The sequence below is a fragment of the Podarcis melisellensis genome, assembly GCF_964234715.1.
Source record: "Podarcis melisellensis genome assembly, chromosome: 1".
NCBI lineage: Eukaryota > Metazoa > Chordata > Lepidosauria > Squamata > Lacertidae > Podarcis > Podarcis melisellensis.
Genome location: NC_138528.1, coordinates 115,360,330 through 115,385,282, shown reverse-complemented (window position 1 = coordinate 115,385,282; position 24,953 = coordinate 115,360,330). Strand labels below are relative to the sequence as shown.

Genomic DNA, 24,953 nt, shown 5'->3' with positions numbered 1-24,953 from the left:
AAATTCACAAGAAAAATCCACTGGTATTCTTTAAAAAAAGATGGGTATTGTATTGGCATTCTTGCGTTTATGATACTGCTTATGACAGGCAGCCTGACTCGAAACATAGAGTCCAGCGTATCTGAACATTTGTACACAGCAACAACTTCCTACCAACCTTTAAAAAATGGGGGGGTCGGACTAGATCAGGCTTCCTCAAACTCGGCCCTCTAGATGTTCTGAGACTACAATTCCCATCACCCCTGACCACTGGTCCTGCTAGCTAGGGATCATGGGAGTTGTAGGCCAAAAACATCTGGAGGAAGCCTGGACTAGATTGCCTTCATGGTCCTGTCCAACTCTAAAATTCTATGGTTCTACAATACTGGCTTCCCAGCTATTCCATTGGCGCCACACACACTTGAAGCTCTTCTGGGTTGGTGTGCAGCAAATCTGAGCTTAAGCCCAAGAGACTTTCAAAATACCGCTCTTGCAATCACTTCGGCAGCGGACAAGCTTGAAGCCACAGCAGCTCCTTTCGAAATATAATTTCCCGTCTTAGAATTCCATCCGTCTAAGCCACTGAAACCTGCTGTTTGCAAAGTGCTGGAGACAAACATCTATTTCTAGTACCTCAGCAATTCATTATTATGCATAAATTCTACCTCGCAATACTTGAAAACAAAGAGAACAGCAAGCAAAGCATAATTTCATTCTTTCTTAATAAAAAAACCAAACCAAAAAAACCCCACCCTACAATAAAATGCTGCCTGTTTTAATTACATTTGAGGGGTTGATTCAGTTCTCCTTGGCCAAAATCGCGACCGATTTGGGATGGTTTCCTGAATCTTGCTGGAGCCTTTGTGGTAGTGAAAAGCCGTAAGTTACGTACACTGATGTTTCGCTCCATTTGTTTACCATTTTTAATAAACACCTCTTCCCTAAAACCAGGGTTTTTAAAAACTCAAACACTTCCCCCCCCCAAAAAAAACCCCCAATGAAAAACAACAACACCCTGCTGTGTTAGCAACCCCTCTCTTCCCTGGTTTCCACTTGGCACTGACTCCCTTGACCCAAGGCTGGGGCCATTGTTAAGGCTCTAACACATTTACATATTTTGCAATAAAACATCAGTTATTTGCATTACTGTGTCAAGTTTTATTTGATTCTTTCACCTAAAAATGACTCATTTTCCTTTCTTGTATTTTTTTCCCAAAGAAAAAAAAAAAAGACCAAACTACTCTAAGCTTGTTTGAGAATAATCAAAAATTGCCCATTTAGCTAGAAGTCATTTTCTTTTCAAAAGGCAAATGTTATTTAATCTTTCAGCTGTTCATTGTGCCATCATAAATACTTTCTTTTCAGCACAGTTGTGGGGACTGAAATGAGCCCACTAATTGCCTCCCATTTCGACTGACATGTGGTGGTTTAGTGGAAAGGGAACACAGCGGGGAGAAGGAAATAGGAGGCTGAGAAAATGAGAGCTAATTATTTTCACTGCCTCATGTCAGGCTCTGTGTCAGCCTTGTTTTTACAAACTGGAAGGTTTAGCACTAAATAAAACAAACTGGCGTCATGTTTTTATATACTGGCAGTGTCATGGAAGCAGCTGCAGATCTCAAAGACAATATAATGCCTCCGTTCGCATGGACACCATCTGACAGCCACCGTGAGCCACTACTAATGAGGATATCACAGTGGTGCCAAGTGAAAGGTGCTGAATTATGTATGATTCTTCATCAGTACAGCAATAGTCCTGTACATCATTATGAGACATTGTTTTGCTGAAAGAGATTAAAACATTCTTAGCTCCAGACCCTGCAACCCTAAACACGCTACAAGAGGTTATTGATGGAATTTTGAGGGAGAGTTTCTTTTTTTTTTAGGGTTTTTATCGTTTATTTATTTATTATTATTATTATTAAATCTATCTATTTCCCTTTCCTTCTCTCTCTCTCTCTCTCTCTCTCTCTCTCTCTCTCTCTCTCTCTCTCTTTCTCTCTCCTGGGACAAAGCAGTGGTGGGTCATGACACTATATATAAAGAAGAGAAGCAAATTAACCATACTTGTGTTATCTCCCTTTAAATCGGGCATAATAAAATGTAGTGTAGCAGAGTTAGCCTTAATGATAAATAACCCAGGTGCTCACACTATAGAAGTTCCAACTCTTATTGCCTTTAAAACAGCAGGTTTCAGCAGCTGAGATAGATAATAGCGGAGAATGTAAAGGAGCTACTGGGAGCTTAAATTATCAACATGCTACGACTTTTAATACCAGCATGATCAGGCTTTTCCTTTCCCCCATGTTTTATCTTACATTACATCTTATATTTTTCAATACCCAGTTGTCTGCTATGATGGCACTTCCATTTTTCTTCTCATTTATCTTCCTTTTCTGTTTCTCCTTTAGTTTGCTGTAACTCTTGAATTAAATAATAATAATACATTCTAATTTATAAAATTCATATTTTGAATATAGGCCTCCTTCAAAACTGATTATCCCTCCCCACAAGCACCCCCCCTAAAAAAAAATCTTCTGCAACGTAAAATATTACAGTGGTACCTCAGGTTATATCTGCTTCAGGTTACATACGCTTCAGGTTACAGACTCCGCTAACCCTAGAAATATTACCTCGGGTTAAGAACTTTGCTTCAGGATGAGAGCAGAAATCGTGCTCCATTAGCTAAAGTGGTGCTTCAGGTAAAGAACAGTTTCAGGCTAAGAACAGACCTCCGGAACGAATTAAGTACTTAACCCGAGGTACCACTGTACTTATTTTACCAAATTCTATGACTTCACACTGGGGTTCAGATAATGTATGTGAGGGAAAGTCACCGTGTTCAGGAAGCACCTTGAGTTTTTTAAAGCCTCACCACCAGTACAGATTTGATCATTTGTGGAGAGGAAAATGTTTCATAATTGCTTTCTCCTTCCACAGCCACTTTCAAAATCTCCAGAATTTTCAGTTGGTTTTAGTGTTTTATTATTATTGCTTTGCACAATTGCTTCCTCAGATTTTAAAGATTGTCATAATGTATAATTTGCTGCTACAAGCTTCTGTCTCAAGACCTTTGGCAATTAGGATGGGATTTCATAGATGACATAATACATCCCTAGCTTCTTTCAGTATTAAATAATGATATAATACAAATGTCTATATTAAATAATTAAATAATACTGCTTTGCGGAGTGTCCTGCTTCCTATCTTAGTAACACATACAATAATGTGAGGGAGGCGAATAATCGTTCACACAACACGGTAAACCACGGTTTACCACTGCATGGATGAGGTTGAGCAAAGCAACATTTCCTCATGGGCTTCTCATATGGGTTGTTTGGCTCCAAAGTATGAGGATTTTGGCTTTCACATTGCATTAGAACCAGAGATAAAACAACTCTGCCTAATTAAACATGCACGCTTCATGACTCATGATTTGAAGTTGGCTTGTGTTGAAAATGGCCAGAGTTTGTTTTAAACCATGATCCCTGCTTTGAACAGAAAGCTAATCTGGGATTCTTTTTTTTAAAAGAAAAACCTTCTTCTTCTTTTCCAGTTGAGCTACTTCTGGCTCAGCCACATAGCCCTAAACCATGGCTTAGCATTGAGAATAACTGCAACCAATCTCTGTTGCTGCACCTCTTCTCTCTCATAGCTCATGAAGGGTGAAATCATTATGCACAATAGTTCTTTGGCACAGGAAAGCAGGGGTCAAAGGGGGTCAGTGACCCACAGCTCCTTCTTCTGGATCTAAAGAACTAATGGACAGCGCTGCTTCTGGTCCACTTTTAATAGTATGAGGCTATCAGATCTGTTTAAACTGTCAGAGTAAGAGATGCCATGGTTTTTACATCATGGCTTTACATAAAGTTTTTGCTAAGTAGCAACTGCAGTTTTTTAGTCTGAATTGTGAGAAATGATGGGGAAACTTTGCGAACCTATAAAACAAACAAAACATTACGGTGGTACCTCAGGTTACATATGCTTCAGGTTACATACGCTTCAGGTTACAGACTCCGCTAACCCAGAAATAGTACCTTGGGTTAAGAACTTTGCTTCAGGATGAGAACAGAAATTGTGCTCTGGCGGTGCAGCAGCAGCGGAGGCCCCATTAGCTAAAGTGGTGCTTCAGGTTAAGAACAGTTTCAGGTTAAGAACGGACCTCTGGAACGAATTAAGTACTTAACCCGAGGTACCACTGTGTAGCTTCCATTCTTCCATGTGAAATTCACCATGGGGATCTTCAATTAGCAAACCCTTTTCAATGTGATTTTGTTGTTTGTGGGTGTTGTTTCTTAGACTAAGGTTGCAGTCCTAATGTAGGAGGTAGGCCCTGTGAAGATGACTGAACAGCCTTACACAAAGTCCTTCTGGGTTTTTGCCGGCAGTGCAGAGAAGTCCTCTTTCTCTCCTCCATCCTTTTTCATGATTTTATTCTTTAAAATAACTTGTTTCCCTCCCAATAGAAACAATGGGGAGAAAAAATCAGGAGAGATTTATGGTAGCTTCTGAGCCTCTCTCTAAACCTCTCTCTAGCTCAGAGGTGGGGTAGGTGTGAGGTGATCAGGAAGGCTTGGGGTCCAAGCCCTTCTCCTTTCCTCCCCGTACGTGCCCCAATCTCTCCCCCCTTTGGCTCTACCAGCATGAGCCTGTGGGATGTAAGAATCAGATGCAGTCAAACACAACATTGCTAGAGTAGACATGGAGGTTGTCTCAGTCCTCCAGCCGGAACTTCCTGCTTTCCAGGACTGAGACGAAACTTCCTAGGTGTAACTTGAGATGGAGTAGAAAGAACCAGAACCACAGGCTGGCGGCCATCTTGTCTCCTCTTTGTCTCTATTGACGCCATCTTAACAACAGCACTACTAAGATGCACCCTTGGCTCCAGGCCCATAAGGAGATAGTCACCACATTTAAACTATGTTCTAACCTTTTAAGTCTGCCTTCTGGGAACCTCTGTGTGAACAGATGATTACTTGTGAGTAAACATTTTATACGGAAGACTGTGTAGCGTCTTATTTTAGGAGGGATTAAACAGGGAAATATTTACAGAGACTCTAACGGGTCTGAGCAGGCTATCTGCTGTGTGTTAAAAAAGGGGGGGAATGTTAACTCTGCTGATTTTGTTGAACTTGTAAAGACAAGTTGGGATAGGATATCTTAGACAATACAGTGGTACCTCGCAAGACGAAATTAATTCTTTCTGCGAGTTTTTTCGTCTTGTGAATTTTTCGTCTTGCGAAGCACGGATTCCCATAGGAATGCATTGAAAATCAAACTTGCAAGACGTTTTCGTCTTGCGAAGCAAGCCCATAGGGAAATTCGTCTTGCGAAGCAACTAAAAAACTGAAAAACTCTTTCGTCTTGCAAGTTTTTCGTCTTACAAGGCATTCGTCTTGCGAGGTACCACTGTATATCCTCCCCCGCATCCCTAAACATTCCCACAGAGCCAGGGTGTAGAAAGCTTCTGCAACAGTGGGAAGGCAGGATCTCCTTCTCTCTTGTTGGAGCTTTCTATTCAATGGAGAGGGAGTCCTGCTGTATCCTGAGGCCTCTGGGACACCTTCCCAGGAACCACAGGATGGCAGATTTAATTTCTGATAAGCTGTATGATGCTTTCGTGGAAGGTGTGTCTGTGTTAACATACAACGGAGAAGCTGTGGTCCTCCAGTCGTTGCTGGACTCCAGTCATGCCTAGCCAGTATGACCAACGGTCAAAGATGAGGAAAGTTGCAATGTAGCATCTCAAGGGCCACAGGTGGCCCATCCTTATACACACATGGGGGTAAGTTCCCATTGTAACCAGAGTGTCTTCTCAGTAAACATGGTTAAGATTGCACTGTGCTCAGGGGCATAGCATGGGTGGTGCTAGGGGGCGTGGCCCCTGGGTGCACAATTCTTGAGGGTATGTAAACCATGCGCCTCCAGCTCCTCTTTGCCCACCAAGGGCTGTATCGGCTGGCCGGGCTCCCCCCTGAACAGGGGGCAGGTAGCTCAGCATGGTCCCACTTTGCTCTGGTGGTGGTGGGGTTGCTCCGTCGGTGGCGAGGACTGGGCTGGAATTCCCCACCCAGCGCATGCATGCCCGCCCAAGGCACTGGCAACTGAGGCTACGCTACTCCCATATTTCAGGTTGTACCTGGGGCTATAACTACAGGGGACCTCTTAATTATTTCAGGTCTTAGATTTTGTTTTGTTTTTAATCTTACCACATATTCAGTGACTCTGCTGAGCACTTGTTTTCCATTTTCCAAATTCTCAACAACATCTTTGCAAAACATTTACATTCTTTCTGCTCCAAGCTCTTTGTAGCGATAGCGCCATTTCCCAGCACAGTAAAATTAACTATGGTCGCTGTACCATTACCTGTTATCCATCTCCTGCGGAGCAAGGTCAAGTTACAGTATTTTATATGTATCTGAATTTCTGTATTTTTGCCACTGTAAAGTAGACCATCCTGCGACATGAAACCACTGAGGGTCAAGTAGCCATAGCCTGCCGCTTTTCGTTTCGAGATGTATTGAAGCTTGTGGGTTGATGTAGAGATACCGTACAGGGGAAAAATATATATATTTGAGCTCACATGCAGGGTTTCAGGGCACGCAAGATAAAAATGGAAAGCAAGGGGACTAAAAAGTGAACACGTATAACTCAAGTCTAAATTGAATATACTTAATTATGTAATTTTATATTAAACTTCCAAAATGGTACTGCTCTGTCATATGCTGGCAGCAATGTAGCTTAATTTTAGATTCCCCATAATATTTGTCCTTGGGCTAACTCCTTAAGAAGTAACGGGGTAATGCTAACCAGAGTCGAAAGCCTTTCTTGACGGCAGATACAGCAGCAAGGCCCCTGGAGAGTCATGAAGTAGCTGGGGTCATTTTCTGGCAGCTATGCCTAATTATCATGACTACAGTGATACAAGTTAATATGGGTTGTTCCCATACAGAAAGAAGACTGGTCCATCTGCTTAAAGTTTTGCTGAAACTGATTTAAAACAAACAAAAACATATGAAAACACAATAATGAATAAGAGCCCAAATATTTTACATTTATGTCAACTGCATGGACTTAGGAATAAGAACATTTTACAGGGATTCGATACAAAACATGGTCTTTGCTGTTAAATCACGTGGAATGTCTTTTCATTGCCATTTTAGCATTTGTTAAGGATATACGGTATATATCCCTAAGGAAGTCAGACTATCTTCCACCAGGGCCAGGGCCTTTTCAGTGATGGCTCCGACCTGGTGGAATGCTCTGTCCCATGAGACTAGGGCCCTTCAGGATTTAACCTCCTTCTGTGGGGCCTGTAAGACAGAGCTATTCCGCCTGGCCTTTAATTTGAATTCAACCTGATCTTTTATTTCCCTTCTCTTCCCTCCCCCTCCCCTTTTATGAAGATTACCCACTCTGAGACCCCACTGCTAATTTTCCCCTGGCCTCCTTACTGGCCCAGGTAGGACTAATTCCGCCAGCTAGCCCTGGTGACTATCTAATTCTTATTAAATGGATTTCCCCCAAATTGATTTTTGAACTTTGAATTTTATTGTTATTCATTTTTTTATACTGTATTTTATGCTGCTTCTACAATTGTTTTAAATTTGTTGTTAGCTGCCCTGAGCCCGGTTTTCTGAACCGGGAAGGGTGGGGTATAAATAAAAAAATATTATTATTATATAGTAAAAATTTATTCTCAATGTCCTGTTTTTCTTTGCTGTACCGTGCACAAAAAGAGCAGGTTTCGTGTGGTGGTTGTAGGACTTGGACTAAGGACATTTAGGTTTGAATTCATGCTAGAAGATCGCTAAAGTTGTTTTCACACACAGAACTCTTTAGTGATGCTAAGGGGTTTGCTTTTCTATAATTAGCTGGAAGCAGGTTTAAAACATTGGTTACCTACAGCTTTTAATACAGTGTTATCAATGCCCTTCCCAGTGGCCAAGGCCCCTCTGTAATGTTTTCTCACAAGTCCTTCCTAATGTTAATTAAAAGGTTCTTCTTTCCTTCTTCTTTTCATTTCATTGCTTCCTGTTGATCACAGATGAAGGAGTAATGCTGAAGAAACTAATTGCCCCAATGTCAGTCCTAACTGAGTTGTCATTAATACCCACTTCCACCATCGGCAGAAAACAGGCAATAAAAAGTAATTAAAGGCACAAAAGCCCCCCAAAGCCTGAATGATGCACGATGTAATTAAAGGCACAAAAACCTTGGCCACATTAGATTGCTGGTGTGGCAACTCTCTGGTCCTCCCCTCCTCTTTTTTTTATTATTAATCATTCTTTAAAAACACGAGGTATCAACGTAGAAAACAGTGGACTACAATTACTTGTCACCAGCATTGTCTGACTTCTCTGTAAAATGGGAATGAAGACGGGGTGGGCTATTGGTGAAACACCTTGGGTGGCTGAGCCATTCACCACATCCTTGTGTGATAGGAATAAAATGTGGAACAGCCAATGATGTTGCCCTGAACAGCCAAGAGGAAGGAAGGGAAGGTTTTTTTATTATCTTCGCTGGATTTGAAATTCTTTTAATTGTTGTTGTTGTTGTTGTTAATCACTCTGTGGTGCCTTCCTGGGAAATGGAATTATGAATTAAATAAAGACTTAATGAAAAATGGAAAATAATTTGAAATGCCTTGTTTTAAGGCCATTTGCTGTTTGTCTGTGATTTTTCCTAGACGGCTTATTAAAACAGTCCTCAGTACTTGCTCCCAAAATAACAGGCCACCTGTTGAATGTGCGTAGTTCAAATGGCTTCTCTGATCCTTTTAGGAAAACATGCTCCAGGTGCAGATGTAAATAATATTCTAACTCGGGTGACATTTGCAGATAACAGACCTCCTCAGCCTGGTTCCCTTCAGCTACTCTTGCCCTAAAAGTACCATCAGCTCCAGTTGGCATCCCTGTTGTGGCAGAGCCTGATGGGAACTGTAGTAACAGCTGGAGGGCACCAGGCTGAGAAAGGCTGCCATATATGTGGAACAGAAGTCCTTAAGTTTTGATCTCTTGAGACTTGCTTGTTTCCTGCATGCCATCCACATTTTCCTGCTTGCTGATGCAGAATACTTGAAAGGCTTCCTAATTTGTGCTTTGTGGCTGTGAGCCAGCTAAAGCTATATGTACATATAGAGACGAAGCATATTCGGAAAGATGAAGTTTATTTAAAAGATTTCACTGTGGCCCTTTGCAACGCGGCGGGAAAGGCAACCTGTTTAAGTTTTAAATTACTGAAAAGTGGTTTGTCTTTTTATCCTGTGGTAGGAATTTCAGGAGACGCGGGTGGTGCTGTGGTCTAAACCACTGAGCCTCTTGGGCTTGCCGATCAGAAGTCAGTGGTTCGAATCCCCGCGATGGGGTGAGTGCCCGCTGCACGGCGGTTTGTTCCGTTGTGCTAGAAGCGGCTTACTCATGATCTTCACATCACCCGGAAAAACTCTGCGGAAAAACGCCGGCTCCCTCGGCCTGTAAAGCGAGATGAGCACTGCAACACCAGAGTCGTTTGCGACTGGACTTAAGTCAGGGGTCCTTTACCTTTACCTTTTTTTAAGGAATTTTAGATTAAGCCCCTGAACTTTCGGTGTTGTTTGGGGATAAGGAGTATCCCCAAACCCATTTAAGAAGCCCTATTGCTGACAAGTAAGGATTATTTCACATTAAAATGGAGTTTGAATGCTTCAGTTCCTAAGATAATATAAAATCGATTAATTTATTGGGATTTCTATTTTTATTTTTTTGCTTGGAGACAACAAAAAGTCACAATTGCTCCAGTGTCCAGTTTTGATATTCTGTATTTTCTTTTCCGTGCCAGGACTGTAAATGGAAGATGTACATGGAAATGGATGGGGATGAGATTGCAATAACTTACATAAAAGACGTGACATTTAACACTAACTTACCTGACACAGAGATTTTAAAGATGACAAAGGTAAGGTTCTGTTTACGGGCTTGAAGCTTTCATGATTGCTTAGATCTCGAACAAAGGTATTAAAATACCACAGCGGCAGACTTTTGTGCCTATAGAAACTCATTCTGCAGGCAGCTTTTAAAGACCCCCCACCCCTTCCCACATTTGTATCACAATAGATTTTTTTTTCCTGTTAACATTACCTTTTCAGTCATGGTAATAGGAAAGCGATGGCACGCTTAAGATATTACAATTAAAGTGTGTGATTTCTTGGTTCCGTAACAAGGTAAATCGTACATCAGACAATGTACAGACAAGTTCTAAATGAGGAGAGTGTTCATCAAGGTGCGCTGGGAAAATAAAGTGTTGGCCTTTGGCAGCAATTTATGTTATTAAAATGGGGAAATAAAACAGGTATATTTAGTGGGAAGGTGTCTTGAACCAAGCCTATAATCACCAGGATTTATGAGGTTTGGCCAGGTTCCTTCCATTTTATGAAGGGAAAAACCCACAGCAGATTCATGGTAGAAATGTACTATTCTATGAAAACTTCTTCTGGACTAATAATAATGGCTTTTCCACTGGTTTTCCACACAATTCAAAAAATTGCAGTTTTTCCTGAATGTTCATTTCATATTATCAGCCTGCTTGTTATTTAAACCCAGTCTTTCAACTAATGCTAAAATGCTTATTTGTTTCGTTCAAAGACAGAAGAACTGCAGGAAAATACAGGGTGACAATAGAGTGGTTTATGGAATTCTATGGGTGTCCCATAAAAATGGGGAGTTATTGAAGAATGGCAATTCCACCCTAAGTGCCTGGTGTGGAAGTAGCCCTAGACTCAACCTGCTATTTGAGTGTGTCCTCTTCCAGCCTTCCTCAACCTTGTGCCTTCTTGATATTTTTGACCACAACTCCCATCATCCCTGACTGTTGGCTGTGCTAGCTGGGGCTGATGTGGGCTGTAATCCAAAACTTCTGGAAGGCACCAGGTTGAGAAAGGTTGTTGTGTTCATTGTTTGAAATCCTGTTGGGTCTTCTGAAAAGTGTGTAAGATGTAGCCTGTCAGGGGAAGGGGTCTGCAGTAAGGAGGAGGGGTGGGGAAAAGCCCAGCTGCACAAATGGCCTTCTGCTTGGGCAAGGCTGGAACCCAAGCCTTAGTATTAGAGGTCATTAGTAATAGTAATACTAATAATAATACTTACTATTATTTTATATATATATATATATATATATATATATATATATATATATATATATATATATATTTGCTTTCGTAGATTTTCACGGGTACAGGAATGCAGGTTTTGGTGTCCTCGGGTGTCTTCCCGTGTAAAAGTTGGGGTGTCTAGGCGACGTTTCGACGAGGTCTCACTCGTCATCTTCAGGCTGGTGCTTTCGGCTTCTTGTTACTGGAACAGAGCAGGATCTCAGTGTTTGAGTTCCTATAAATACTGTTGAGGGGGTGTGGTGTATAGCCTCCAATGTTCTGGGCAGAGAGGAAGTTCCCAGGCTAGTGTGCCTTTTCTTCTTTTGTTCCTTAATTACTTGAGGGATATCCTGAGTGATTTCTTGAGTGATATCCTGAGTACCACTTAGGTGGGTCATTAGGTGTGGATTAGTTGCTAAAGTCTTTGTGTCTTGACCTCTTGAACTTTGTGAAGAGTTTTTCTGAGAAGATGGCTGTACTGCACTTAGTTGTGCTCTGGCTTGGGGAATGAATATATATATATATATTCATTCCCCACCCATCTGGCTCGGTTTCCCCAGCCACTCTAGGTTGCTCCCAACAGAATATTAAAAACATGATAAAACATCAAACATTAAAAATGTTTCCCTAAACAGGGCTGCCTTCAGATGTCTTCTAAAAGTCATGTAGTTGTTTATTTCCTTGACATCTGATGGCAGGGCGTTCCACAGGGCGGGCGCCACTACCGAAAAGGCTCTCTGCCTGGTTCCCTGTAACTTCAATTCTCACAGTGAGGGAACCACCAAAAGGCCCTTGGAACTGGACGTCAGTGTCCAGGCTGAACGATGGGGGTGGAGATGCTCCTTCAGGTATACTGGGCCATTTAGGGCTTTAAAGGTCAGCAACAACATGTTGAATTGTGCTCGGAAACGTACTGGGAGCCAATGTAGGTCTTTCAGGACTGGTGTTATATGGTCTCGGCGGCCGCTCCCAGTCACCAGTCTAGCTGCTGCAATCTGGATTAATTTTAGTGTTACCTTCAAAGGTAGCCCCACGTAGAGCGCATTGCAGTAGTCCAAGCAGGTTTTCTGCAGCCTGGTATAGTCGTACCTTGTTTTGCAAGTGGGATCTGTTCCGGAGCCCCAGCTGCTAGCCAAAAAGGACACAGGGCAAAGCACTGCGTCTGCGCATGCGCAAGTGGCAAACCCGGAAGTAACCCGTTCCGGTACTTCCGGGTTTGCTACGGACCTTCACTGGAATGAAAAATGCCTATGACTAAACTTCTAATCAGCAATGAGTATACAGTATGAAATGAATCGGTCAGTTGGTTGCATAGAAAACAATACAGTGGTACCTCGCAAGATAAATGCCTTGCTAGACGAAAAACACGCAAGACGAAAGGGTTTTTTGTTTCTTGAGTTGCTTCGCAAGACGATTTTCCCTATGTGCTTGCTTCGCAAGATGAAAACGTCTTGCGGGTTTGCTTCCTTTTTCTTAAAGCCGTTAATACCAAGGGAATCCGCGCTCCGCAAGATGAAAAAATCTCAAGACGAAGCAACTCGCGGAACGAATTAATTTCGTCTTGCGAGGCACCACTGTAAAAGCATGACAAAAATTGAAATGCCTAAACGTGAAAATAAATCATGGAAGACATGCAGGCCCAACAAGACATCATGTGCTAAGATTTGTACTTTTGTATTTATTTAGTCATTTGACACAGTTTCTGTGTTTGCTTGTTTTCACTCTTTCTGAAGGACAGAGGATGGATGCATAGAAGTTGATTCGCACAATGAGGCAGAAAACAAAAATGTTTCTTTCGTTTATTTTTATTTTGCAGCCACCGTTTGTAATGGAGAAATGGATTGTGGGAATAGCTGACGATCAGACTGTGGAATGTTTAGTTACTTATGAGGTAAGTGATGTGGGTGGGTGGGGAGCCAACCTGCTCCTTTTGCCTGTAGGGTTTCAGAATAAGGAGTTGACATGCCTTAACTTTCTTGCCCACCGTAGTCAACGCCAAATACTGTAATTAATTTTAAACTACCAACTTCTCATGCGAATTTGAATGCCATCTTCAGAAATCACACCCAGACTCCTAGCTGGGAAAGCTTGCTCCCTTAAGTGTAACATATATATATACACACAGATACCTTTCTTTTTTCTTCCTTTTGAGTAATGGTCGGTGTAGGGGGTGTTTGTTGAACAGACAATCTTTCTTACCTTTTTGGCAAAACGCTAATTAGCAGAGCAGAGGAACAACAGGAGAAGGGAAAGGGCAAGAGGGAAAACATAAAATAAAACCTAGAAGCAATTTAGCTATGTATAATAGGATGGAAATTAGCCTTTGTATGAGTAGATTTTTGGATACTTACAAAAAAAAAGTGTTTAAAGACCAATGGGATATTTCACACTGAGGCTAATAATTGAAATTTCAGCTCTGTCCTGTGGCATGCATTCAAGCAGTGAGAGAGCGATATAGGAAAATTCTGGACCTCGCCTGCCTCAGAAGTGAAGAACAGTAGCTTTCTATTAACAGGAAGAATAACCCTAGGTTCCTTTCAGACTGTAGCTCCTCACAGGTCTCAGAGCCTGACAGCAGGATTAAAGAGCTAGCCACTATAGGCAAGCTACCATAAGGGAACCTCAGCAACAATACCTCCTTAGTGCCTACCTCTTCTGGCAGAAAAGATTATTTACTTGAAGCACTACATGATCTCATAATTACTAAACGGTTCTGTTAAAAGGCAGCCATTAAAATCTTGCCCTTGTTCAGTACACTATTTTGGGCATGGGGGGGGGGGAAGAAAGCGTAATTTGCCGCCAGATTGGTTGCACAACTGAAAAAAATTCTTTGCAGCCAAACTAAAAGAGGATATTAAACAAACTCAGCATGAGAATTTATGGTACCATCAATGTCACAATCCTAAGTTCAGTGTCTGGACAAACACTGCATGACTGCGATGAGGGTCTTTATTTTTTTGCTTCTGAATATCTTGTTGAACAGAGCATTGTCAGAACTCCAAAATCCACCAGACATATCCAGCCAGTGGAATGGAGTAAAGTGAAGCTTCAAGATGAGGTGAAGTCAATACAGCTTAAAATACAGACATCGCTCCCAAACTCAGAAGGCAACCCTCGGAGCAGATCCAATTCCAGTAAGTTTAAATTCCAGTAAGCTCCCATTAGCTCATCCCTTTCACTCAACAAGAAACGAAGGCATCTCTCTAAAATTCCCTTTTCTCAGAGAAATGTGTCTAATATTCACACTTACTAAGAACTTTGCCATTGTTTTCCAGCATCCATTGGATCAGAACTTTCCTGACATATCGACTTTGTAGCTTATTTCAATGGACAAAAACTTAACTGCAGATATTAAAGGTACAGGGACCCCTGACCATTAGGTCCAGTTGTGACCAACTCTGGGGTTGCGGCACTCATCTCGTTTTATTGGCTGAGGGAGCCGGCGTACAGCTTCCAGGTCATGTGGCCAGCATGACTAAGCCGCTTCTGGCAAACCAGAGCAGCATACGGAAATTCTGTTTACCTTTGCGACGGAGCAGTACCTATTTATCTACTTGCACTTTAACATGCTTTCAAACTGCTAGGTTGGCAGGAGCAGGGACCGAGCAACGGGAGCTCACCCCGTCGCAGGGATTCGAACCGCCGACCTTCTGATCGGCAAGTCCTAGGCTCTGTGGTTTAACCAACAGCGCCACCCTCATCCCTTAACTGCAGATAGTACAAACAGCTAGAAGTCTGTCAAGTCAATGAATAATGGCAGAAGAGCTTTAAAAATAAGTGTGTGTTGTTTAGTCGTGTATTTTAGTGTACGGTTGTATCTATTAATTTGTATATAGGATGTGCCTAATTCGAAGGGTGCATAGACGGGCATTGCACAGTTATAAACAATTAGAATTGTTTGAGCAATGGAGGTCATGTCTTCGAAATCCTGCCGAAAGAACCAACTTTCCTAAGTGTGTTCTCAACACATGCGTCGACATTATTCAGTGACTGCAATCTCCTTGGAAGGAAAAGGGCTAACAACACAGCTCCCCAAGCACATTGGCAGCCCCGCTATAAGAAAAGGGCTGGTTGATGGCCTGTCAGGGACTAGCTGGATGAGGAAGAATGGTGAAATCTGCCCAACCAAGAGCCCCACAGGGAAGATGCAGAGGAAGAGGATTTCGAACCTGGCGATTGATGGTGGGACACCAGTCACACAGGCGAGGACAAGCTGGGAAGTGCTGGAAGCAGGGGGCTTGAGGGACAGCAAAGAGATGGGAGCAGACAGGTGCCCCAGCACAGGACAGGGGGATTAGGTTCCTAGTTTGGATGGAGGCACAGGCAGCGATGACAGAGAGAAGAAAAGACCCTGCCCTCTGACAGCTTCTCTACTGACAGCCTGCCTTCCCCTTCCACTCCTAGAACGAGGTGGCTGTAGTTGCTTGTTGCCAAACAGCAAGCCAGGCAGACACAGAGCGAGTCCCATGTAGGTCGCCATAACAAATAATCACAGAGAGAGAAGCCTGATACCGAGTGCTAGGGAGTGCTAAAGAGGGGCTGCAAGCCAGTCCAAACAACGTCTTCCTTTAGACAGTTTTACCCATTAGTAAAGGTAAAGAGACCACTGACCATTATTAGGTCCAGTTGTGGCCGACTCTGGGGTTGCGGCGCTCATCTCGCTTTATTGGCCGAGGGAGCCGCCGTGCAGCTTCCGGGTCATGTGGCCAGCATGACAACGCTGCTTCTGTCGAACCAGAGCAGCGCACGGAAACGCCGTTTAACTTCCCACCGGAGTGGTACCTATTTATCTACTTGCACTTTGACGTGCTTCCAAACTGCTAGGTTGGCAGGCGCAGGGACCGAGCAACGGGAGCTCACCCCGTTGCGGGGATTCAAACCGCTGACCTTCTCATCGGCAAGTCCTAGGCTCTGTGGTTACGCCACCTGTGTCCCTTACCCATTAGAAAGCTCTGTAAATTCTTTGTTTTGCTTCCATACATAAAGAAACTAACTGCAAGTGAGCTAAGCCTCTCTCTCTTTCTCTCTCCAACCTGTGAACCAACTGCCCTGCCCGTCAGACTGTGACATGGCCAGATAGCCCACAGATAACAAGACACCGGCACCTATGCAAAGTCATGGACAGCCCTTACTTTTGGCGCTTTGGAAATCCATTACCTAGAATTCAAAATTGATGCCCTCTGTTTTTCTTTCAGGTATTGATGCCCAATGGATGAATGCACTGAAACTGCGCCGAGTGACCAGCAGCCCTTCTCTCCAACGTTCCCGCCCTCACAGCCCTAATGGTTTTTTGCCGTACCTTCAGGACCAAGGCACCTACGCTGCCGCCGTGAGACGGACCCAGGTTCCTATAACCTATCAGATCACTTCTCTGAGTCATTCGAGAGGATCGTCTCCCACACCGTATTTGTCATCGCTGCATTTGAACTCAAAGGGAAGCAGCACCTCCAGCGCAGCTTCAGATAGCCCTTCGGAAAGAGACAGGTCCAAAACTAAAAGCAGGCACAGCTACCACAGCGGCGACTCTCGTAGTGTGTCCGGAAGTGGAAGGCGCTTTTCAAGGGGTTCGGGAGGTGCTCAGGCAGCTGCTAAGAACCCAGAGAAATTCCGCAGGCATTCCCAGCCAACGTACAGTCAACACTCATCAAGGTCACATGACAGGAAGTCTCCCCAGCAGCCCAAGTTGATACCAGGGATGCCTTTGAAAACTGAAAGCAAACCCAAAATAGAAGAGGAAGAGGGAAGCAAAGTTGGTGAAGGCGGATGGACCAAAGTTGATTATTCGAAAAAGTCTCATCGGCATATCGTTGGCAAGCAAAGAGAAGAGAAGGCAAAAGGAACTGGAGCCAGCCAGAAGAAAGTCCATTGATGTTTTTTTGAGAAATAGGTTTTATTTTATTCTTTTGGACATTTAGTTTCTACAGAGAAAGGTGTGGGGGGTGTTTTTAAAGATTCGCCTGACAATGAATGTGAGACTAGCGCTATTGAACATGAATACACTACCTCTCATGGAGATCAAACCCATAAGTCCACGACAAGCATGGGTTGTTGGGATTTCTACTCACTGCAGCCTGGTGAATAGGATGCTATTGTTTGCATTGTGAATAGTCACATGCTGCAAGTTCTCTTTGCTTCCAGTTGGGTGCTCATGATTTTAACTTAATACTTCCACAAGTGTTAAATTAAGAAATAACCATTGTTTCAGTCTGATCCTGTAGGGATAGGACCACAAAACACAACTGCCTCCCACCCGCAGCACAATGGCTGAAAAAAAATGTGACTGGAAAGGTTATCCTTTCCTTACTTATGTAGCTCTCATTACACTATCCTGTCCTGTTGAGTTTGTTTCTCCCGATCTGCTCACTGCACCCTACCCAGGCTCCTCTCTGGTGATGGGGGAACCCCAGTCCTCCATTTAAAGATGCAGTCCCCACATATTTCCTTTGGACTAATTCTTACGATCATGAAATAATTTAATACTGTATATTCTGCAGAGAAGAGCAAACAAAATAGAAAAAAAATAGCCTTGATCGCTCTTGTTTTATTTTTTTTAATTGTTTTGGTATGACTATTTATTAACATATGGCAAATGTTTTTTATTAATTGCATTTTAATTGTACCCAGCCTTATAAACTACTGTTAATACATGCTATAATTCTACTGAGGTACCTTTGGGGAGGGATTTGTCTTCTAAGACTGTGGTCCTGAACACGAAAGTAAGTCCCACTGCATTAAATGTTACTTTTGTCTGAGTAAACATGCTTTGGATTGGAAAATGTTTCTTGTTGGCTTTGGCAATGAAATTTTTAACTCTGTATAAACAGAAAACAAAGCTTAGCATATTCAACCGCATCAGTCCGTTATGAAAAGGAAATGGTTTGAGGGTTTGTTTTCAACTCTTTTGATTTTGAAGTGGTATGTAAGATGAATTTTAACAGGGAGAAATGTAAAGTATTGCACTTGGGCAAAAAAAATGAGAGGCACAAATACAAGATGGGTGACACCTGGCTTGAGAGCAGTACATGTGAAAAGGATCTAGGAGTCTTGGTTGACCACAAACTTGACATGAGCCAACAGTGTGATGCGGCAGCTAAAAAAGCCAATGCAATTCTGGGCTGCATCAATAGGACTATAGCATCTAGATCAAGGGAAATAATAGTGCCACTGTATTCTGCTCTGGTCAGACCTCACCTGGAGTACTGTGTCCAGTTCTGGGCACCACAGTTCAAGAAGGACACTGACAAACTGGAACGTGTCCAGAGGAGGGCAACCAAAATGGTCAAAGGCCTGGAAACGATGCCTTATGAGGAACGGCTAAGGGAGCTGGGCATGTTTAGCCTGGAGAAGAGGAGGTTAAGGGGTGATATGATAGCCATGTTCAAATATATAAAAGGATGTCACATAGAGGAGGGAGAAAGGTTGTTTTCTGCTGCTCCAGAGAAGCGGACACGGAGCAATGGATCCAAACTACAAGAAAGAAGATTCCACCTAAACATTAGGAAGAACTTCCTGACAGTAAGAGCTGTTCGACAGTGGAATTTGCTGCCAAGGAGTGTGATGAAGTCTCCTTCTTTGGAGGTCTTTAAGCAGAGGCTTGACAACCATATGTCAGGAGTGCTCTGATGGTGTTTCCTGCTTGGCAGGGGGTTGGACTTGATGGCCCTTGTAGTCTCTTCCAACTCTATGATTCTATGATTCTATGTATATGTGGAGCAGTTACTCCATATTTCCCAAATCTGTTCTCCCCCTCCTTGCAATAGACTGGAAGATTTTTAAAAGAAAATAAAACCTTCCTAGCTCTCAGTAAGATGGTGTGCCCTACTGCCAAAAATGCAACCCAGAAACAGAAGGGGAGAAAGCACAGAGACCAAGTTTTGAGAAATGACTTGCTTCCATTTATTCAAGAATTCTCAATCACACAGCACAGATTCAAACGTGTATAACTATTTTAAGTATTTATTTTGTATGATTCTTAACATCCTTTAGTCTGCAGAGGTCTCTGAAGGGACTCGCAGCAAAGGATTCATAACATAAAACTATCCCACATCAAACAGCAGTACATAAAGGTTGCATAGACGATGTAATTTTACATTAAGTGTCATCAGATTACTAAAGCAGAGCTCCACCCTTCCAAAGTTTTGTCTCTAGGGTTTTGTCTTCTTGGCTGGAAGGGAAACGGCCTCTATTTCTGGGTCACCTCAGCTCCACAGCGGTTCTCTCAGATTGGCAATAAGGAACTAAAAACTTGCAGCCCTTTATAAGACAGAGAACGTCAGCAGAACAACGAATTTGCAGCGCTGTGGAAATCCGTAAGTTGCTTTAAAACTTTAAGGGAAACCTCAGTCCTGACCTTGTCCTTAAGGGTTTAGGGCTTTACAAATAGGAGACAACAGGCATCATCCAGACTGTTCTGAGCTAATGAGCTAGGTGCCTGCAGTGGGCCTGCTCCCTGCTTCTCCCACTGAGCATGTACAGCCTTGTTAAGGGAATGTACGGCAGTGGGTTACACATACTCTGCAGGGGTTGCCAGAGATAGCTGCTTTCTGTAACAGATGGCTGCTACTTAGAGGGCAAGGAGAAAAGCAAAGGTTAAGCCAACACTTCAAGCCACGAAACCTACCTTTTGGGATTGTTACAGGAGAGGGGAAGACTTTAGGATTCCGCATGGTCAGCTTCCCATGAAAGCAGCTTTATCATGCAGCTAAACTTTTATTTGAAACTTAGGGAAATGGAGGCCTAGGCTGCGTACACACAGTGTTTTGTTCTACCCTCAGTGGAGGCCGAGTACAGTGGTACCTCGGGTTACATACGCTTCAGGTTACAGACTCAGCTAACCCAGAAATAATATCTCAGGTTAAGAACTTTGCTTCAGGATGAGAACAGAAATCGTGCTCTGGCAGTGCGGCAGCAGCAGGAGGCCCCATTAGCTAAAGTGGTGCTTCAGGTTAAGAACGGTTTCAGGTTAAGAATGGACCTCCGGAACGAATTAAGTACTTAACCTGAGGTACCACTGTACAGTGGCACCTTGTTCTTGAACTTAATCCGTTCCGGGAGTCTGTTCAAATCCCGAAACGGCTCTAAAACCAAGGCGCGGCTTCTGGTCGGCTGCAGGAGCTTCTTGCACTCAGTTGGAAGCTGCGGGACGTTTGGATTCTGAAAAACGTTCGCAAACCAGAACGCTTCCGGGTTTGTGGTGTTCGGGAGCCGATTTGTTCGGGAGCCAAGCCGTTTGAGTACCAAGGTAGTGCTGTACTTGTTTCTTCAGTGTAGCCCCCACGCTCTAGACTAGACATTGCTTCTTTTTTTGCCCCTGAAAAGTACTTCTTGAGGAACTGGTTTTTCCAAAAATAAAAGCTCGTTGCTGATGGATTCTGTGTTAGCTCACAGTGTTTCAGTTTGAAAGCCAGTGGAGTGGCTGTACCTACATCTGCCCAATGACAATGCAGACGGGTTTATACCAGGATCATAATTCACCTGGGGCAGGTGAAGGGAGGAAAAGGTGTAGATTACCTAACCAAGGTGAGAGTTTTCAAATGTGTATCAAGTAACCATACCTACACTTGTGGTGATGGGATCTAAAACCAATCTAGATTGGAAGCTGTGTGTTGGGAATGAGAACGAATGCTTCTGGATTGAGGAAAGCTACATTTTTGTCTGCTACAAATCAGCTAGTGTGTACCCAGCCTTAGCCTATACGTGAAGCAAAATAAGAGAAGAATCCCAAATTGGTAGAGCGAACTATGCCATTTCAAGTTATTTTTATTATTTTTCCAAATTATTACAAATCAAACAAAATTAATTAAATTTAATACAATTTCTTAAAATCAGGTTTCCTGCTCCGGTTCCAAGCATACGGCCATGCTCATTTCCTCACATAGCCTCATAATTTCTTATTTAGAGTCCACTTGGCATCCTTCACTTGTCGTTAGACCATTCTTCCAGCTAGCTTGGCAGGGGGGTTGGACTCGATGGCCCTTGTGGTCTCTTCCAACTCTATGATTCTATGATTTCAAACTACCTAAGGGGATACGAGTTTTGAATGTTTTCCCCACATTTAAAATAAAAATTTGTAAGGCTTAGTGCGAGGGACGTTGACCCAAAACATTCTAGCTCAGCTCTTTCGCTTCAAATTTTTCAGATTATTTATGCCGTTTATGTATTCTGAAGCGCTACAGACAAATCTGCCTACTGTCGCGGATGGAAATTCATTTCCCACTGTTAAAACATTCTTGAAAGCAGGGTTGTCCTCTCTGGACTTCCTGGGGCAGGGCTGGTGGAAGGAACAGCTGTATACCTCTGTCATCCCATTAGAAGAGGCCAGGCTCATACACTTAATTCTGCTGGGTTCGCTGCTGTTCCTCTCAGGCCTTTCTCACCTTGGAACCTGCCAAGCCAAGTTAACAGGTGCCATGAAAAATAGGTTCCTAGGGGTTCCATATAAATTTGCATCAAAACATGTATAATTATGAATGTTTTGCATATTTTGATATTGAATGTGTGAGGGTTGGGTTTGCTTGGTTTGGGTTTTTTTAGCAGCGGTCCTGAAGCTTCACCAGCTTGCTGCAGTTGGTTATTAAGAATGTCCAAATGGATTCCTTTGCTGTTTGTAAGCAATTTAATTCTGTGCCTAATTTTAATCTACACTCTACTGTGTGTCCACATCTGCTCTCTTAAAGCATTCATTAGCATTTAAAGGCGAAAGCTGATGGTATTGATCACACTTATTAAAACTGAACAATCGCACAGCAGTGACTGGCTGGAAATCACCATCCTCTGTTGGAATCACTGTTAAAACAAGAAGAAAACTGAGCAAAAGGGAGAAAAACAAATTGTGAGGGCTGAGGGGAAAAACGCTTTAAAACAACTCCAGCATAGGAAAAGGAGAGATAATAAAGTGGGAAGTGATCATATTTTCATGAGACAATACATTTTTTTGAAAAATATTTTTAATAAAACCCCGGTTAAGAACTTGTTTTAATTTGTGGATTCACATTAAGTAGCTTGAAAGCCCTTGAGGCCCTGAAAACATATGAAGGAAATATGTTATTACAGTACATTTATAATACATTTAGTAAGGTTTAAATGTAGGATGGGGTCTTGTGACTCTAATAATAATGCAGAAGAGGAAATTCAGAAGCTGCCATTTCCCATGCTTACAAGATGAGAAATCTGTGACTCTTCAGATGTTTTTGGAGAAGAACAACAACAATAATCTTCCATCATCCCCACTTAGCATGGCCAATGCTCAGTGTTGATGGGAGCTGTCATTCAATAACATCTGGAATACCACAGGCTCCCCATTCGTTGTAAAGGTCAGATTATGTTCCATGCAGTAAATCCCCTTTACTGTATTTAAGGCACAGTAGCTCAGTTCTCCTTCGCTTTTGGTCACCCCCAGCTGTGTGTAGGTATGATCTAGTTCCCATTAGTGTGGGAAACCTGTGTCACAGGTCACAAGCACCCCATACATTTAAGTCATATTTAAAGCACACAACTCTACTCCAAGAATCATGGGAACTGTAGTTTGTTAAGGGTGCTAGAAAGTGTAGCTCTGTATGGTTAAACTACAGTTCCCATGATTTTTAGGGCGGAAGCCATGCACTTTAAATATTTGGTGTGGGTGCGCCAGTGCTTTCTTGCCATGCAAATCTTCCAGTTTTACTGGGTGGGAGAATGTTTTGGGTTTTTGGGTTGTTGTTTTTATTTTGATTATATATTTTGTGGTTTTATATTTCGATTTTGTTCTGTGGACCGCCCTGAGACCTCTGGGTATAGGGCGGTTTATTAATAATAATAATGATGATGATGATGATGATGATGTTTTGTAGTGTTCCTAGTTAGTGAACATATACATACATAGGTGATATTCTGTTGCTTTCGCTCAGTCAACAATAGAAATTTGAAAGAGATACCAGAGAAATCAGTTACCTGGTTTTGCTGCTAGTGTGATGCTCTTACAGCTGTACACTGGAACCTTGTTTTTCGAATGTAATCCATTCCAGAAGACCGTTCGACTTCCGAAATGTTCGAAAACTGAAAGTGGAAGCCTCAATTCAATAGGGAAACGTAAAACGGAAGCCACATAGCATGTGTGGCTTCCAAAAATCATTTGAAAACCTCAACAGTTACTTCCGGGTTTTCGGCATTCGGGTTCCGAAACGTTCATCAACAGAGACGTTCGAGAGCCAAGGTTCCACTGTACCACCGTGTTGCGAAATGGCTTGTCTTCAATAGGTCGGTGGCAATGTGAGGCAGAAGCAGAGCTTGATCCTCGAAGCTGAAATGCTGTTATAGGATTGGTGGGATAGTCTGGATCCCCTCCAAGTATATGGATTTATATCTTTAAGACAGAATTCTGAAGCAAGAGGAACTGCTGAAGTGATCCAGCCCTAGCCATCGTATCTCTGTCTAGAAAGATGGCCAAGTACTGGTGTATAGGAACATACTAGTAGAAACTACTAGTGATGCTTGCAGAAGGAGGGAACAGGTCTTTTTCCTCACCTGCTTGAGCTGATGTCACCCTGAATGTAGGACAATAGGTCAGGGACCAGTCTTGTCTAGGTTCATGTGGTGTTGGCACCGGACACACAGAAACTTGCCTTTCTCTCTGGGCTGAATCTACAGCTATGGATCCCTTCACCCCAAAACCTAATGAGGGAGCAACATCTGTCGGGGTGTTTGTGCTGTGAACGCTTCCATCTTACGTGTGGCTTGTGTGTATATGTGTGTAAATAAAACTGCATGTCCCCAAGACCCCACTGTTTTCAGTCACCTAGATTCCAAGGAAACCAAACCCTGAAATCTCTTACTGCTCGGAGATTGGGGGCGAACGCAATATAATAATATGACTGAACTCTGATGTGCTATTAAAAATAACAGCAGTCTGTATAAAAATGCTACAAACTACTGAATTTCAGTGCCAATGCACTGCTGCTTCTTGTTTTGGTGAAATAATATTAGAATAACTAACGCCTGTAAACCTGGGGTTACCAAGAAGCAATAAAAACACAATTAAAAGCCATACAGCATGCAGCACAGCGCATTACAATCGCTGCAACAGGCAGGGGGGGGGGGAAATCATTAAGTGGTCCCTCAGCAATTTTCAAGTGGTCAGGGGGCAGAAATTTAGATACTACAGATATAAACCATTTTAGTTTCTAACAAACTAACTAGATATGCTGGTGCCCTTACATTTTCTAAAGAAAATCACCATGCCCTTAATTTTAATGCTTTCCCTTTCGTTGAATAATAGTAACCTAAAGTGTTCACTATTCTTTCTTTTTTTTCCTGTTTCCAAACTACTGCTTTTACTTATATACGACTGTATGCAAATCAGGTCAATTAGTCTGCTACTATAATTAATGAACATGGATTTCTTCAGCTGAGCAACAGCCCTGGTCACTATAAAACCCCAACTATTTATGACCTGAGTTTTTCTCACTATTCTCTCCCACTATTCTGTCTGTCTGTCTGTCTGTCTGTCTGTGATTCATAGTCGGCATATTATGTCCATCACTCCTTCCTGCCCACAGGAAAGTGAATTGCTTTAATTTTATCTCCTCGTGACCCATTCCTAGTGCCTCTCTCTAGTACAACTCACCCTGTATGACAATCACTGGCAGCAGTGCTAGTAGGTACTCAATGTGGGCAGACATCAAAACCACCATCCACTGACCATTATCCAGCAACTTGCTGAGCTGATTTAATGAGGTGAAGTTGCTCAAACATACTTTGTTCTTCCCTTTCCTCCTGTGAGAAATCCCTCAAAACAATGACCTCTGTATGTTGCTCTGCTTAGAACAATTCCCCTTTCTAACTCCATTGATGCTTGAGAGAATGAAACCTCAGC

General features: G+C 42.7%; 1 protein-coding gene and 1 long non-coding RNA gene across 2 annotated transcripts in view; both read left to right on the top strand.

Annotated features, from left to right (window-relative positions):
- The window catches only part of LOC309363780, a 122,985-nt gene extending 104,078 nt beyond the window's left edge, over positions 1 to 18,907 (top strand). The window contains exon 2 of the long non-coding RNA XR_014165586.1: positions 18,338 to 18,907. This is a non-coding gene — a long non-coding RNA (uncharacterized lncRNA). The remainder of the gene's footprint in view (positions 1 to 18,337) is intronic.
- LOC309362777 (mitogen-activated protein kinase kinase kinase 20-like) lies at positions 1,575 to 17,882 on the top strand. The gene is made up of 5 exons (XM_081898604.1): positions 1,575 to 1,693; positions 9,799 to 9,915; positions 12,921 to 12,995; positions 14,088 to 14,238; positions 16,300 to 17,882. The coding sequence occupies exons 2-5, from the start codon at positions 9,814 to 9,816 to the stop codon at positions 16,971 to 16,973; spliced, it is 1,002 nt and encodes a 333-aa protein (XP_081754730.1). The 5' UTR covers positions 1,575 to 1,693; positions 9,799 to 9,813; the 3' UTR covers positions 16,974 to 17,882.
- Positions 18,908 to 24,953: the final 6,046 nt, after the last annotated feature.